The 13,492-nt window shown below is 45.6% G+C and overlaps 2 protein-coding genes across 2 annotated transcripts in view; one reads left to right on the forward strand and one right to left on the reverse strand.

The window, feature by feature from the left end:
- FER1L5 (fer-1 like family member 5) overlaps positions 1 to 10,547 on the forward strand; it is a 62,801-nt gene extending 52,254 nt beyond the window's left edge. Inside the window, exons 35-51 of the mRNA XM_078149158.1 lie at positions 408 to 554; positions 718 to 891; positions 2,457 to 2,558; positions 3,456 to 3,575; positions 4,354 to 4,515; positions 4,842 to 4,933; positions 5,727 to 5,897; positions 6,194 to 6,339; positions 6,615 to 6,754; positions 7,078 to 7,166; positions 7,511 to 7,606; positions 7,892 to 8,033; positions 8,996 to 9,095; positions 9,176 to 9,369; positions 9,562 to 9,671; positions 9,980 to 10,127; positions 10,290 to 10,547. Of these exons, the coding sequence (XP_078005284.1) occupies positions 408 to 554; positions 718 to 891; positions 2,457 to 2,558; positions 3,456 to 3,575; positions 4,354 to 4,515; positions 4,842 to 4,933; positions 5,727 to 5,897; positions 6,194 to 6,339; positions 6,615 to 6,754; positions 7,078 to 7,166; positions 7,511 to 7,606; positions 7,892 to 8,033; positions 8,996 to 9,095; positions 9,176 to 9,369; positions 9,562 to 9,671; positions 9,980 to 10,127; positions 10,290 to 10,490 (2,334 nt within the window). The 3' untranslated portion in view covers positions 10,491 to 10,547. The remainder of the gene's footprint in view (positions 1 to 407; positions 555 to 717; positions 892 to 2,456; positions 2,559 to 3,455; positions 3,576 to 4,353; positions 4,516 to 4,841; positions 4,934 to 5,726; positions 5,898 to 6,193; positions 6,340 to 6,614; positions 6,755 to 7,077; positions 7,167 to 7,510; positions 7,607 to 7,891; positions 8,034 to 8,995; positions 9,096 to 9,175; positions 9,370 to 9,561; positions 9,672 to 9,979; positions 10,128 to 10,289) is intronic.
- A 1,110-nt stretch (positions 10,548 to 11,657) lies between these two features.
- LMAN2L (lectin, mannose binding 2 like) overlaps positions 11,658 to 13,492 on the reverse strand; it is a 45,881-nt gene continuing 44,046 nt past the window's right edge. The window contains exon 8 of the mRNA XM_020984014.2: positions 11,658 to 13,361. Within this exon, the coding sequence (XP_020839673.1) occupies positions 13,219 to 13,361 (143 nt within the window). The 3' untranslated portion in view covers positions 11,658 to 13,218. The remainder of the gene's footprint in view (positions 13,362 to 13,492) is intronic.

Below are 13,492 nucleotides of genomic sequence, written 5' to 3' on the forward strand. Positions count from 1 at the left end.
TCAGATTTGAGGATGTATAGGAGACAGACTAAGAGTCTTAGGTCAGAGCAGGGAGTGCCATCACAGAAGGCTGCAGGGAAGTGGCACGGCTTGAGCTAAGCTGTGAAGGCCGAAGTATGGCAAGTGTTCAACGGGCCACTTCTGCTGGTATTTCCATGAGCCTTGTTTTAGGACTTAATCTGTGTCTGTCTTTCCCCATTCTTCACACATACGAATAAAACACACCTCTTTGATGTAAAGTTCTAATCTCTTTTCTCCAGCTTAATTTATGCTCCCTATTTTCTGGTTTATATAAAGTTCCCAGAGCATGACAACCCTCCTATAAGAACATGGCTCTGTTTCCTTACTCTGATCTCCTAATACTACCCCCTTTCCTAGTTCTGTCCTATCCCTTCTTCCTCTGGCAGATCTTGGCTTGGGGGCTACGAAATATACAGAAGGCAAACTCTCCCTGGCTACTGGTGGAATGTGGTGGGGAAACTCTGAAGACAGCTCAGATCAAAAATTATCACTCCAACCCCAACTTTCCCCATGCTGCCCTCCTACTCACTCTGGTAAGAGGAGGGGAAGGAAGGTGTCCTTATCATGAGATGGGAGAGAGGGGAAGGGCTCTGATTCTAGAACTGAGGACAGAGGCATGAAGGAAGATGAGAATAGGGAATATGAAAGTCTTGGGAATGGGCACCAATCCTCCTTCTATGCTGCCTGGGTCCATAGTTCCTGCCTCAGGAGGAAGCATATGCCCCACCCCTGGTGCTGAAGGTGATAGACCAGCGCAATTTTGGCATCCAGATGGTGGTAGGCCAGGCCATTGTCTACTGCTTGCGTCCATATTTGTGTGACCCCTGGGCTGAAGGCTATGTACCCCCACGCCTTCCTGGTATGAAACTTTATTTTCTCTGATCTTTCCCTCCTTCCCACATTATCCCTCCTATGACCCTATTCCTCAATTTCCTCTCTAAAAGAAATGGGTTTAATTTTGAGACATGTGCCCCTCTACCTCTTCCCAAATGCCCTTTTCTCTGCCCTGATTTCTCCTTATGATTATAAAGCCATCCCCACTCCAGAATCAAAGAATGTCAGAGCTGGAAGGGATCTTTCCATACCTAAAAAGGATTCTCTCTACAATATACCTGATAGCTGATACCCAAGCTTTGCTTAAAGAACTATAGTGAGAAAGAACCCACTACCTCCCCAAGCAGCCCAATCCACTTTTGACCAATTCTAATTGTTGGGAAGTTTTTTATCCTGCCATCAAGCCCATATTTGTTTCTCCACTGCTCTACTTCTGCCTTCTGGGGCTAAGCAGAGCAAGTCCAATCCTTTTTTTCTATGTGATAGACCTTTAAATATTTGCAGACAGCACCTGGTTAGTTTTTTTCATTTCCAAGCTAAATATTCTCAATTTTACTTCTGCCTTATAGCCATAACCAAGAAGAAGACAAATGTGAGTGAAGGCCATGTTACCCCACTCCTGAGTACTTCATCTTTCTCCCTAATCATCAGGGGAACAGTCTTTGTCCTTTTTCCCAGGCCTCAAAACATTCCCTCCTAAAACCAGGGTGATGTGGATTCAACAAAGTTTAATCACTTTCATATGAGGGGGTATGGTCTAAGTAAGAAATCACAGCTCTTGGGTCCTAATCCCAGACAATCCTTTAGGACAACTTGAGGCAAATTTATTCTCCTTCAAGGCTTCGCTTTCCTCATGAGTATTGAAAACTGGGCTTTCACTGTCACTACCACTGCCCAGTTCCCATGGGGTCACTATGGCTAAGAAGCCAAAGTCTTTCCAGGCAGGAAGGAGAGGAAAACCTTAGCAAAAGAAGTGAGAGGAACAGAGAGGCAAGCCCTTGCCTCACCAGTCCCTTCTCTGTTTCTTGAGAGATAACACATTATGGCGTCCAGGGGACTGTAGCTGGGAGTCAGGAAGACTTGTTCAAATTCTGCCTAAAATACCTAGTAGGTGGCCAACTCTGGGAAAGTCATTTAACCTCTCTGATCAGGCCTCAGTTTCCTTACCCATAAAATGGGGATAATAGCACCTCATAGGTGAGAAATTGAGAATGCATGTAAAGTGCTTTTCAAACCTTAAAGCACTAAATGCAAATTATTGCAAGTTAAGGGGGGGAGGGTGTTTTATCTCACCTATCTCCTTTTCATCTTCTCTCTCCAGTTTTTTGATCGCAATTACAGAAGACTCTTCAAGTCTAGCCATAGTGAGGTGACATGGATGAAGTCCCCACCCTTAGGAATCCCAGTTATCCAGGGAACCCAACTTATGGGGGGTCCCACCTTATGAGGGTGGGAAGAGGCTAATCTCAGGAAGCTAAGTGTTAGAGTGGTTCTAGTTCCCTCCTCAAGAAAGGGATGCTCTAGGACTGACCTTGGCATGGGTTGGTGTGTTGGATGCCCCTCGATAACAATGCCAGCTTTAGATCCCCTTGCCCTGGTAGGAAGAACATATGCATGAAGTGGATTGGTGGAGCAAGATGTTCTGGGCATCAGGAGAGAGCCCTGAGAAGTGGAACCACAAGAAGGACTACTATGCTCTGAAGGTGATCTTTACTCCATCCAGGGAGTCTTGTCCCAGCATTATTTCATGTGATTATGGGTCATAGTCTAGGATCAAAGATTTTGAGCTGGAAGGGACCTTAGAGGTCACTGAGTCCAACTCCTTCATTTCACAGATGAGGAAAATAAGGATGGAGTGGGGGGAGTGTGACCTTCCCCAAGGTCACACAGGTCTTTCAGTGGTAGAATCAGGTTTTAAATTCAAGGCCTCCAAAATCCATCACTCTTCCCAATGCAACATTTTTGTTTTCCAAAACGTGTGTGTGTGTGTGTGTGTGTGTGTGTGTGTGTGTGTATGTGACAACTCATCTCCATCTACCTATAGGTGATATTTTTGTTATTTAACTTTAGCACCAATACTCACTCATGGCATTTTGGCTCCTTCTCACAAAGGAGATCCAGAGCTAGGGGGGATCTTACAGGTCCTAATGGTTTCTCTAAAGAACCACCAAAGGGGCAGAGCTTCCCTCAAGTTCCCTTTGTACCTTTGCATCCCATTGGAGAAGAGGCCAGGAGGTTGATGGACCCCTCTGCCCTTCCAGCAGGCACAGAATAGGTAGAAAGACCCTAAGCTTTAAAACAGAATTAGAATAAATGATCAGTCTTCCAAGTCTACACTGTATAAGAGAATTCTTCAGTCTTTAGAAGGGGCCCTACATGGGGTGATTTGCCCTGGACCTATGTGAACTTCTAGAGACAGCCCTGAAAGCTATAGACAAGCTGGAATAGCACAGGAAACTAGCAACTATGTCATCCTTGGGAAATGAGGGAAGAATGAACAGAGTTCAGGCCCCTGCCTAGAAGGGATGTTTCATCTCCCACTGTGCCTTCTAAATCTTATTCCAACCCTTAATCCCCCCAAAACACACACACTGCACCAGGTATATGACTGTGAGCTTGAAGCTATACCAGACTTCCAAGGCCTACAGGACTTCTGCCAGACTTTCAACCTCTACAATGAGAAGAAGACTAAAGATAGCCCTGTCATGGGGGAATTCAAGGTGAGATTGAACATCAGTCTTCTTTGTGTCTACCCCCACTTAACCTTCCCTACTCTTTTATTTCTCCATTTTACAGTTTCCCTGACCCCAGAAAGTGATTTATGTTTCTACACAAGATGATAGCTTAACCTCTGAAGAAAACAGCAGGGTGGGCAGAGGCAAGGAATAGATGAGTAGTTGGTGAGGGACATGTGGATATTCAGGCTTCCCTAACCTGACAGGTAGCAGGTATGGAGCACTGGATGTGGAGTCAGAGGGCCCAGGTTCAAATCCCAACTTTGTCACTTGACTGTGATTTTGTCATGACCTCTCTGGACTTCAGATTCCTCTGTAAAATGAGGCAGTTGGACTAGTTGTCCCCTGAGGTCCCTTCCAGCTCTACATCTATAATCCTACAATGCGGATGCTTGTATTCTAAGCTCCATCCCATGACTGCAGTCCTGCACGTTTCCCTACAATGCCAGGTTCAAGTTTCTGGGGAAAAAAAAAGGTTAGAGGAGTTGGAATGAACATATAGGATCTGAGACTGGTGACTGTCCAAGAACTTCCATTATTCCCCTGAAACCATTACCTTTCACCTCGCATCCCTGCTTAATGACCATGGCTCAATCTACCACTACCTTCCCAGAATCATTCTTTTTGTCATATCTGCCCCTTTGTTATCTTCTGCATAGCTAGAGAGCACTGCTCTTTGGGTGCCAATGAAGCTTACGCAGCAGACAACATCTCTTCACTGAGGAACTGCTAGGCTATCACACCATGCCCTATCCCCCACCAGGGCCTTTTCCGGATCTATCCACTTTCCGAGAATCCCAAACAACCCAGCCCTCCACGCCAGTTTCAGAATCTGCCTGAGAAAGAGAGTGGCCCACAGCAGTGCCTTGTCCGAGTGTATGTAATACGAGCCATCAACCTGCAACCTAAGGACAACAATGGTTTGGTAATACCCAGTAGCTCACCAGAAATCTCCCCTTTCCCTGGGGTTCTGCCCTTTTCACTGCCATCCCACCCACGGGTCTAGTTCTCCCATCACAGTCCTCTTGTAGACTGCATACCTTCCTTTACGGATCCCATGATTCCTAATCACCGTAAGGTCCTTTAGTTCTCCAGTCTTGGAGAGCTGAATCCACAATCAGAGCCTTCCCTCTCCTCCCCATTGTCTGTTTCTTGATATGACAAGCTCCTATTCTTCAGTGTCCCCTTCATCCCCTAACCTGTGCTGATCAGCTCAACTCCATTTTTGTGTCTATGCCTCTGCACCACCAGTGTGACCCTTACGTGATCCTGAAACTGGGCAAGACAGTGCTGGGTAGCCGGCACGATTACAAGCCCAACACTGTGGATCCCATCTTTGGCACGTAAGCTTTCCTCTCTTCCTCCAATTGATCCAATCCTCTTCTAAAAATACTGAAGCAGGGGCAGCTAGGTGGCGCAGTGGATAGAGCACTGGCCCTGAAGTCGGGAGGACCCGAGTTCAAATCTGGCCTCAGACCAAACACTTGACACTTACTAGCTGTGTGACCTTGGGCAAGTCACTTAACCCCAACTGCCTTAAAAAAAAAAGGGAGGGGGGAAATAATAACACTACTGAAGCAGTTTTAAGTCCTTTGAGGACTGGAACCCTCAACCAAAGGCCAAATCAGAGTGGTCTTTTTATCTCCCACAACGCCTTGCACATAGCAGAAACTCAGTATCTGTCACTAGCCCTAACACTAAACTGGCTAATCAAGTTCTACTCCTCCCTATTGCCAAAACTAGCCTTTCCCAGGATTCAGGAATTATAGTCTGCCACTCTAAGTCAGTCTGAAAAAAACTATTTAGGTCCCTCTAGGCTACAAGTGGAATGGCCACTGATTAAGGTGATGGCATGTCCCATATATCAAGGATGTTCTCCAACTCCAATGACAGCAAGATGACGGGGATTTAGGACTGCTGAGCAGACTATCCTGTTAGTGGCAAGATGCTGGCAAGGAATACTGGGAAAACTCATTTCTATTAGGAGCCCAGACACATGTTTAGCTGTGATAGTGGAGATGTAGTCCTATCTGGAAGTAGGGGATACATACTAGATGACTTCTACAGATATCTCCTGTCCTAGGACTTTGAATTCTATAATCTTGAGTCTTCTCCACCCTCTCCCCCTACCCCCAGGATGTTTGAGCTGAGTTGCACCATTCCCCTGGAGAAAGATCTGGAAATCACTCTTTTTGATTATGACTTAATTTTACCTGATGACAAGATTGGGTCCACAGTCATCGACCTGGAGAATCGGCTCCTGTCCAGCTTTGGAGCGCGTTGTGGGCTTCCCAAGTCCTACTGCCTGTGAGAGGGGGAGCTTGATCCCAGCATTCTGGGAAGGTTAAGGGAGGAGTGACAAGTTCCAGACAATCAAGATGCAGAGAAGTGATTTTCCTGTTACTTCAGGGCACAATCTCTACTGGTTTCCATTCACTGGAGCCCTGCACCTTGTGCTGGGCTGAGCTATTGGGATGCCTCTACTTGTTACCATCCAATCCTTCAGGACCACATTCCCACACAGCCCATGAGGTTCTAATCCTATTCTAACTTCTGATCCCTAAAACATTCCAACAGCCTTACTCCCACACTCATCTCCCCAGGTCAGGGCCCTTTCAGTGGAGGGACCAGCTAACCCCAAGTCACCTCCTCAAGCGCTATGCCCACAGGAAGGGGCTGCCTCCACCTGATTTCAGCACTAAGGACTATATCACGTTCAGTGGGAGGATCTTCAAGCTACAAAACTTTGGTAAGGAACGGTACTTCATCCCCAACCTTATCTAGCCCCTGAAGCCACTGGCACACAAGATGGGCATAGACAGCAAAGAAGAAGACAACTCGGAAAAATGGAACATTCACAGAACTTAAGGTTGCAAGGGCAAAGTTCCCACTGCCCTTTGTTTTGGTCCTTAAGGTCATCTCTCCTGGGGGGAATAACTTCCATAGTTTCTACATGGACTTGTACAGGGAGGGCCAACTGTGTCAAGCCTAACCACTGTAATCTCTTTGTTCCATACTTCCTAGAAAAACACACCCCTCCCATTAAGTACTTAGGTCCTCCAAAAGAGCGCCTGGCACTGTACCTCTTGCAAGCTCAGGGACAGGTGCCTGAGCATGTGGAGACTCGAACTCTGTACTCAAACACCCAGCCAGGTGTTGACCAGGTATGTGCTGGGGGTAGAGCTTGAATGAATACAGACTATTTTATGGAAGAGGAAAGGATTAAATACAGGCATCAAGCATGAGAGGGCAGAAACTTCTTTCTATTCAGTAAATGTTCCACTGTTGTGGGGAGAACATTGATTCATGTACACATATACATGAGCTAACATGTTTGTGTTCATGTACCTATAATCAGATGGGACTTCAGAGATGCCTTTCTTGACAGTACTGTTTTTTAGGAACTCAACTCCAAGTGCTCTAAAAGGCACAGTCAGGCCACAGGAATAAGGCAAATACCAACTAGCAATCCTATCTCTGATTCTAGGGGAAGGTACAATTGTGGGTGGACATCTTCCCCCTGCATCTTGGGCCTCCAGGGCCTGCAGTCAACATCAGTCTTCGAAAGGCCAAAAGGTGAGAGCTACCTTTCCCTCTACACACACTTGGCCAGAATAGCCAACTACATACTATATCACAAGCAATTTTGGGGGATATTTCCTTTGCCCCTGATCCCACCTTTGGACACTGAATTTAAATGTCACCCCTCTACCCCAAAAATTCTCATCATTATTGGTGATGTGTGGAGATATCCTCCACTAGACTTGCACCACCAGGCTCAGAAGGTAGTGATCCACCTTGAAGCCAGGCCTTCATAGGCTCTGCATGTTCTAACCCTGAGCCATGGAGAGAAACAACCAGCGCCCCCCCCCCCCATGGTCACGGCTCAGTAGCCTGGCCTCAGAATGCAGTGACCACAGGTACGAACTGCGCTGCATCATCTGGGAAACAAGAAGTGTGGACCTGCAGGACATCAATGTAACTGGAGAGAGGATGAGTGATATCTACATCAAAGGGTGAGGGCATGGGGAGTAGGGAGGAGATGGGAAAAGGACCAAGAATTAAGCACGACTGAGCATGTCCTAGACCCTCCAAGCTGGATCCCTCTCTCCTTAAGTTCCCTGGTCTCTCCCATACTATCTAGATTCTCCCAATCCTGGAGGTAGCACGTTGACCCTTTCACCAACACCCAGCATTGAGTGGTTCCCTTTTTACACTGGACCAATTTAGGGGGCCAATGGGTGCACAGGGAAGGAAGGGTTGAGTGTATGTGGACCTAGGATGGTGCATTTCGGTTATAGATGGATGCGTGACATGGAGGACGACATACAAAAGACAGATATCCATTATCGATCAATTACTGGGTCTGGCAATTTCAATTGGAGGTTCATCTTCACTTTTAACTACCTGCCCACAGAACAGGTCTGCGTTCTGAGCAAGAAGGCAAGGAATTAAGCAGTAAAAACTGCAACTCTTTCTGGGTTCTGACAACACATTCAGACAGGCAGGACAACTCTACCACCCAAACCCCTGTCATTCCTTGAAGACAAGGTCAGAGTACAGAATGTAGGAAAGATCCTGAGATGCAATTTCTCTTTTCAAGCTGGCTAAACCACTTTGCTCCCTTTCTCAGCAGAGGACTTCACCTCATTTGTGATTGATAAACATCATTTGCCAACAGTTCCCTCTTTTTTTCCACTCCACACCTCAAAACCCTTTAACATCTTCTTTTTCTCCTGTCCCCACTACACTATCTCCAGTCTCTGAGGAACAGATGGCCCTTCTCCTCGCCAAGGTCTTGTAACCTTGATTCCATCCCTCCCTATCTCTTGTCCCACATTGTCCCTGACTATATTCCTTTGCTCACATTTCTTCGGTTTCCCTATCTACTGGCTCCACCAATGCTTCCCACAAACACACTCAGGTCTCCCCCACTCTTAAAAAAAAACCCAAAAAACCCTCACTTAACCCTATCAACTCTTCAAGCTATTGTCCTATATCTTTCTTCCCTTTCATATCCAAATTCCTAGAAATACCCAACTATTTTTATTGTCAAAGGAAAGCACCCTTCCTCTTCATTCCTTTGCAAATATGGCTTCTGATTTTATTATTCCATTGAAACCACTCTGAAAAGTTACATAAGATCTCTAAATTGCCATGTCCCAATGACTTTTTCTCAGCTCTTATTATTCTTAACTTCACTGCAACATCTGACACTGTTAATCATACTCCTTTCCTTACTTACATATGTATGTATGTGTTATCTTCCCCAAAAGAATGTAAGCTCCTTAAGCACAGACTCTGTTCCATTTTTGCATTTCTAGTACCTAGCATAGTGCCTGGCACATAGTAAATAATCAATAAGTATTTGCTGATTGACAGAAGCATCTCCCATTTACATGTAGGATTTCATCTGGAGCTTAGACCCCACAGTGGAGAAGATCCCACCCCGACTTCTAATCCAGATTTGGGACAATGACAAGTTCCTTTCTGATGACTTTTTAGGTAAGGGATTGAGCTGGGGCCTTGGGACCCTAAAGGCTAAGACATTTTTTTTCTCTGATGGTCTTTCTCTCTGGTCTCAGGAATTCTAGAGCTTGATCTGTGTGAAATGCCAACCCCTACCCGGAGTTCCCGACAATGCACCCTCAGCATGATAGAAAACAAGCCTACATGGCCATTTAAGTTCTTCCACAAGCATGTCTCCCTCTTCAGGCAGAAAACTATCACTGGCTGGTGGCCTTGTCAGGTTCTGGATAATGGCAAATGGCGTCTGTCGGTAGGAGCCATAGAGATTTCCTGTTCAGTACACTGGGTAGGGTATTAGGGCTACTGGGCTGCACTTTCAGTATCTTGTTGCAAGCAACAAGAGACCAATTCTTTCCCTTCCCCCTCTCTGGGTCCAAGGACATCTCAAGATTCCTGGCAACTGATCTCATTAAGTCCCTACCACTATCTATGGTGTTTCCAGGGCAAAGTGAAGATGACGCTGGAGGTGCTAACAAAGAAGGAGGCTGAAGAAAGACCAGCTGGGAAAGGCCGCTCTGAACCCAACCAATACCCTACACTTTATGCACCCATGTAAGGGTCACACAAAGAAAAGGCAAAAGCTCCCAAATACCTTTCCTCTCCTCTTCATCCTGAGCTAACAGCCTAAGAACCTAGTACCATTGTGAGTCCTGGCAGCCTACAGGGGAAAAAGAGAGCGTTTTTTCTCTTCACACAGAATAGCCTAGCCAGTTAACACCAAGGACAGAGACAAATATTTTATGCTTTAAAAAAAACCACAACTTTTTTACTCTAGGTTTCTTCTACCTGAAATTTCTTTTTCCCTTTTCTCCCTCACCCCCACCCCTGGCTTATTATGTATTTCCTGAACGGGCGGACAGACGACCAGAAACCTCATTCCTGTGGTTCCTATCACCTTGGCTCAGTATACGCTACATCTGTTGGAAACGCTACCGTGGAAAATTTACATTCACCCTTTTAATGATGGGCATGGTGTTCATGGTGCTAAGCTTTATCTATGCTATTCCCGTAAGTGATGGGAAGTAGGGGGACAAAGAGGGAGAAATAAAATTATAGGGTTTTTATCTTCCATCTATAATGGCTCCACAGGGATAATCCCTTAGTGACTGCCTTCCAGAGGGAGGGAACCTACAGGGAATCTTAATCTGACCCTGTCCCCATTTTTTCCAGAACTATTTAGCTATGAAGATAATCAAACCTGAGTTCCAGCTAACTAGACCTCTACCTGGACAGTTTGAGGCAAGTGTCAAAAGGACACCAACAACCATCCCTAGAGCCTCTTCTACTCAGTCTCACAAACTACAGACACAAGTTAACCAAGAAAAACCCACTACCTACTTGGATATTTTTTCTGATCTCTCAACCCCATGAAGGAAATTTACTTCCCTGTGGGACTTTCTTATCTACATCCCTCCTATCATCAAACCTTTAATCATTTTGAAGCCCTGAGGCTTCTAAGGTTATTAAAAGGAAAATCAAATTCAAAAATTTCCCCATGTCATCATCTATGGGCCATAGACTCAAAAATGTAGGGCAAACAGTTCAAGTGGTCCATAATTGGCCACTATGGCCAAGAAACAAACTCCCTTAAGTAGGACAGACCTGTGAGAAGACTGAAGAGGAAATTCCTACCCAAATAAAAATGTCTGGTGCCAGAGGTTTCATTATAAGTTCAAATTGTTTGACGGTAAGGGGAGTGATAAAGTAACAAATGCCAAGTAAAGATGAGTGGCAACTGGCATTCTTTGTGCCTGTGCCTCTTACTCTTGACAGAATCTAAAGGGTTCAATTATCTTTTTATGGGAAAGAAAAAAGGCCTGGGTACTAAGAATAGGTACATCAGAGCTGCTTATTGTTACCCCATTAAACTTTCACCCCCAAGAACTTTGCTTTCTTAATTCCTCAGCCAGAATAGGAGCTGAGCCTACAGAAACCCATTCCTAGTGCACACATACACACACAAAGACCTATGTCAAATATCTCTCTGCCTGAGACAGTGTTCCAATTCAAAATAATCCACTTCTATGCTTTGCCACACACCTGTCTCCCTCCTTAACCTCCAATCACACACCTGTCTCCCTCCTTAACCTCCAATCAGGCTAAAAAGTAACAAAAAGCGCTAAACTGGACACTTGGTTTCCAGCTTGTTACATCCAGTTAAAGTCTACCTTCTTAAAGGCTATGTGTAATTAAAACTATGGGCTACACTTTGGACTCTAACCTCCATGGGGTAGGAATGTCTTCGAGTAGGGTTAAGGTTTCTATTACAGGAGAACCAATACCTTTGAGCAAACTGATTTCCTCTGGAGGAGTACCATCTGTAACCCCAATAGGATAACAGTTCAGGCATACCAGGTTACTATGGGTTACTGACAAGAGAAACCTCCAAACCAGCTAAGGCTAACCCTTCACAGCAGGCCTGCCCAACCTGGAAGAAATGAGATCAGGAGGGAGCCAAAACCAAAGATGTTTAAAAAGCTGTATAAATAAACTACTCCCAGGTAGGAAGAGGACCAGTACATGTAGCCAAACTTCAGATTCAGTCCCATCTGAGGTTTTATTATAACAGGTCTCTGCTGCTAAGCTGTAGGATGGTGGCATCATTTACCACCAGAGTTACTAGAAAACAACTCCAAGTTAAAAAGGGCCCAGGCCTTGCAGATGAATCCCAGGCCCTTTCCTGTCCTGAGATTACTTCTATATGGGACACATTCAGAGTCTCAGGCTCAAACCTCCCCCAAAACCCACCCCCAAGTGGAAAGGCACTATCTCATTCTTTAACCATTAGTCACTTTAAGAATTTCCTTTGTGATAGACACACATAGAACAGCATGAAGGCTTCAGTTCCTTTTTAGATTAGACTTTGGGCTACTAACCAAATTAGTCCTGTCAATGACAAGGAGGCAGATGACTCCTTAGCAGATAAGAGAGAAGGGGAAGGTTTACAGAGAACATTTTTCCTGAAAATAGCTAAACCTCCTCTAAGGAGAGATGAAGGGGGCTCAATATTTATACCTAGAAGCAATTTTTGTTTCTCCCAATAATGAGGCCAAATAATGCTCATAAAAAGAGGGGAGGTGGGCTGTGGGAGGAAGCCTTCACACTTTCTAAACATTCATGGCAAGATCCAAGGAATCACCACAAATCCCAAACATGCAACTTAGCAACTGCAGCAAGTCCCAGGAGAGACTAATAAGGAGCTGCTGGGCCCTTTTATACTCTTAGGAAAAAGTATCCTGAGTTCCAGCCAGTTCATTTACACAGTGACCATTCCCCAGCAAAAACATTCAAGGTATTACAGGAAGATGGCTAGAAGGCTCACTGCCAGACCACCAGGTAAACTCAAGAAAGACCCATAATCACAGAACAGGGGGATGGAAGATTGAGGTAAAGCTGCACTGAAACAAAGGGAGAGAATATGCTCAACCTCGTGATCCTTAGGCCAATGTCAATGAAAAGCCGTGCTTTCCTGTAGCTCCAGACTTCCAGCCATCCATAGGGGTGAGGCAATGCAGTCTGCTTCCAGCTGGGAGAGAACTTGGGAGGAAGGAGAGAAGGGATGTGGTGGGGAGAAGGGAGGGACACGTGAAGAGTCATTTATTTCTAGGAAAACCTTCCAGCAAAAAAGGCTAAGACGTAATAAAGACCAGTGGCTGGATGGCTGGAAGTACCAAGGAGTTACTGATTTCTAGAGAGAAATCTCAGTGCTCTGGGGATTTAGAAAGTGAAGTACAACTCTCCTTCTGCTTTGGCCTTCAAGGTATCCTGTGCTATAAAATTTTGGCCTGGGATTATGATTTAACAAAAAACCCCCAAAGAGTACATTCTCGCCATCCTTCTTGGCTCCCAGCTGGTAGGACCTCAGGGAAAGGCACATCACAGCAGCACAGTCCCCACTATGAATGGGGTTCCTGTCTCAGAGTTAGATGTCCCCACAGATTCCTATGGGAATGAGTGGCAGTGTCCCTGGGTTTGAAGCTCCAGTTACAAAACAATGTTGTGAGATGGGAGAAGTCCTCCTGCTGGGCTGCATGTTGGGGCCAGTGCTTCTCACCCAGTGCCTATGGGTTGTAGCCACAGTGGTGGCAGCCACGACAGCTCAGTAGAAACGCTTTCGACTCTGGTCCTGCCATTTGTTGTAGACAATGATGCCAATGACAAGAGCAAACACAGCAGCCACCAGAGAGAAGAAGACGATAAGGAAAAGGGCCAGGCCACTTAAGGGCTCCATTGGGAGTGTCACTGAGGAATCACAAGCAAGAGAGAACTCAGTCAGGAACAGTATAGTGGGGACAACTCAACCAAGTAGCAGTAAGAGCACGTTAACTATTATTTTGCAGGTTCTCCTCTTCTAGGTACCTCCATTTTCCCTC

Source organism: Phascolarctos cinereus, unplaced genomic scaffold, assembly GCF_003287225.1.
Source record: "Phascolarctos cinereus isolate Bilbo 61053 unplaced genomic scaffold, phaCin_HiC Scaffold_2;HRSCAF=192, whole genome shotgun sequence".
Taxonomy (NCBI): domain Eukaryota; kingdom Metazoa; phylum Chordata; class Mammalia; order Diprotodontia; family Phascolarctidae; genus Phascolarctos; species Phascolarctos cinereus.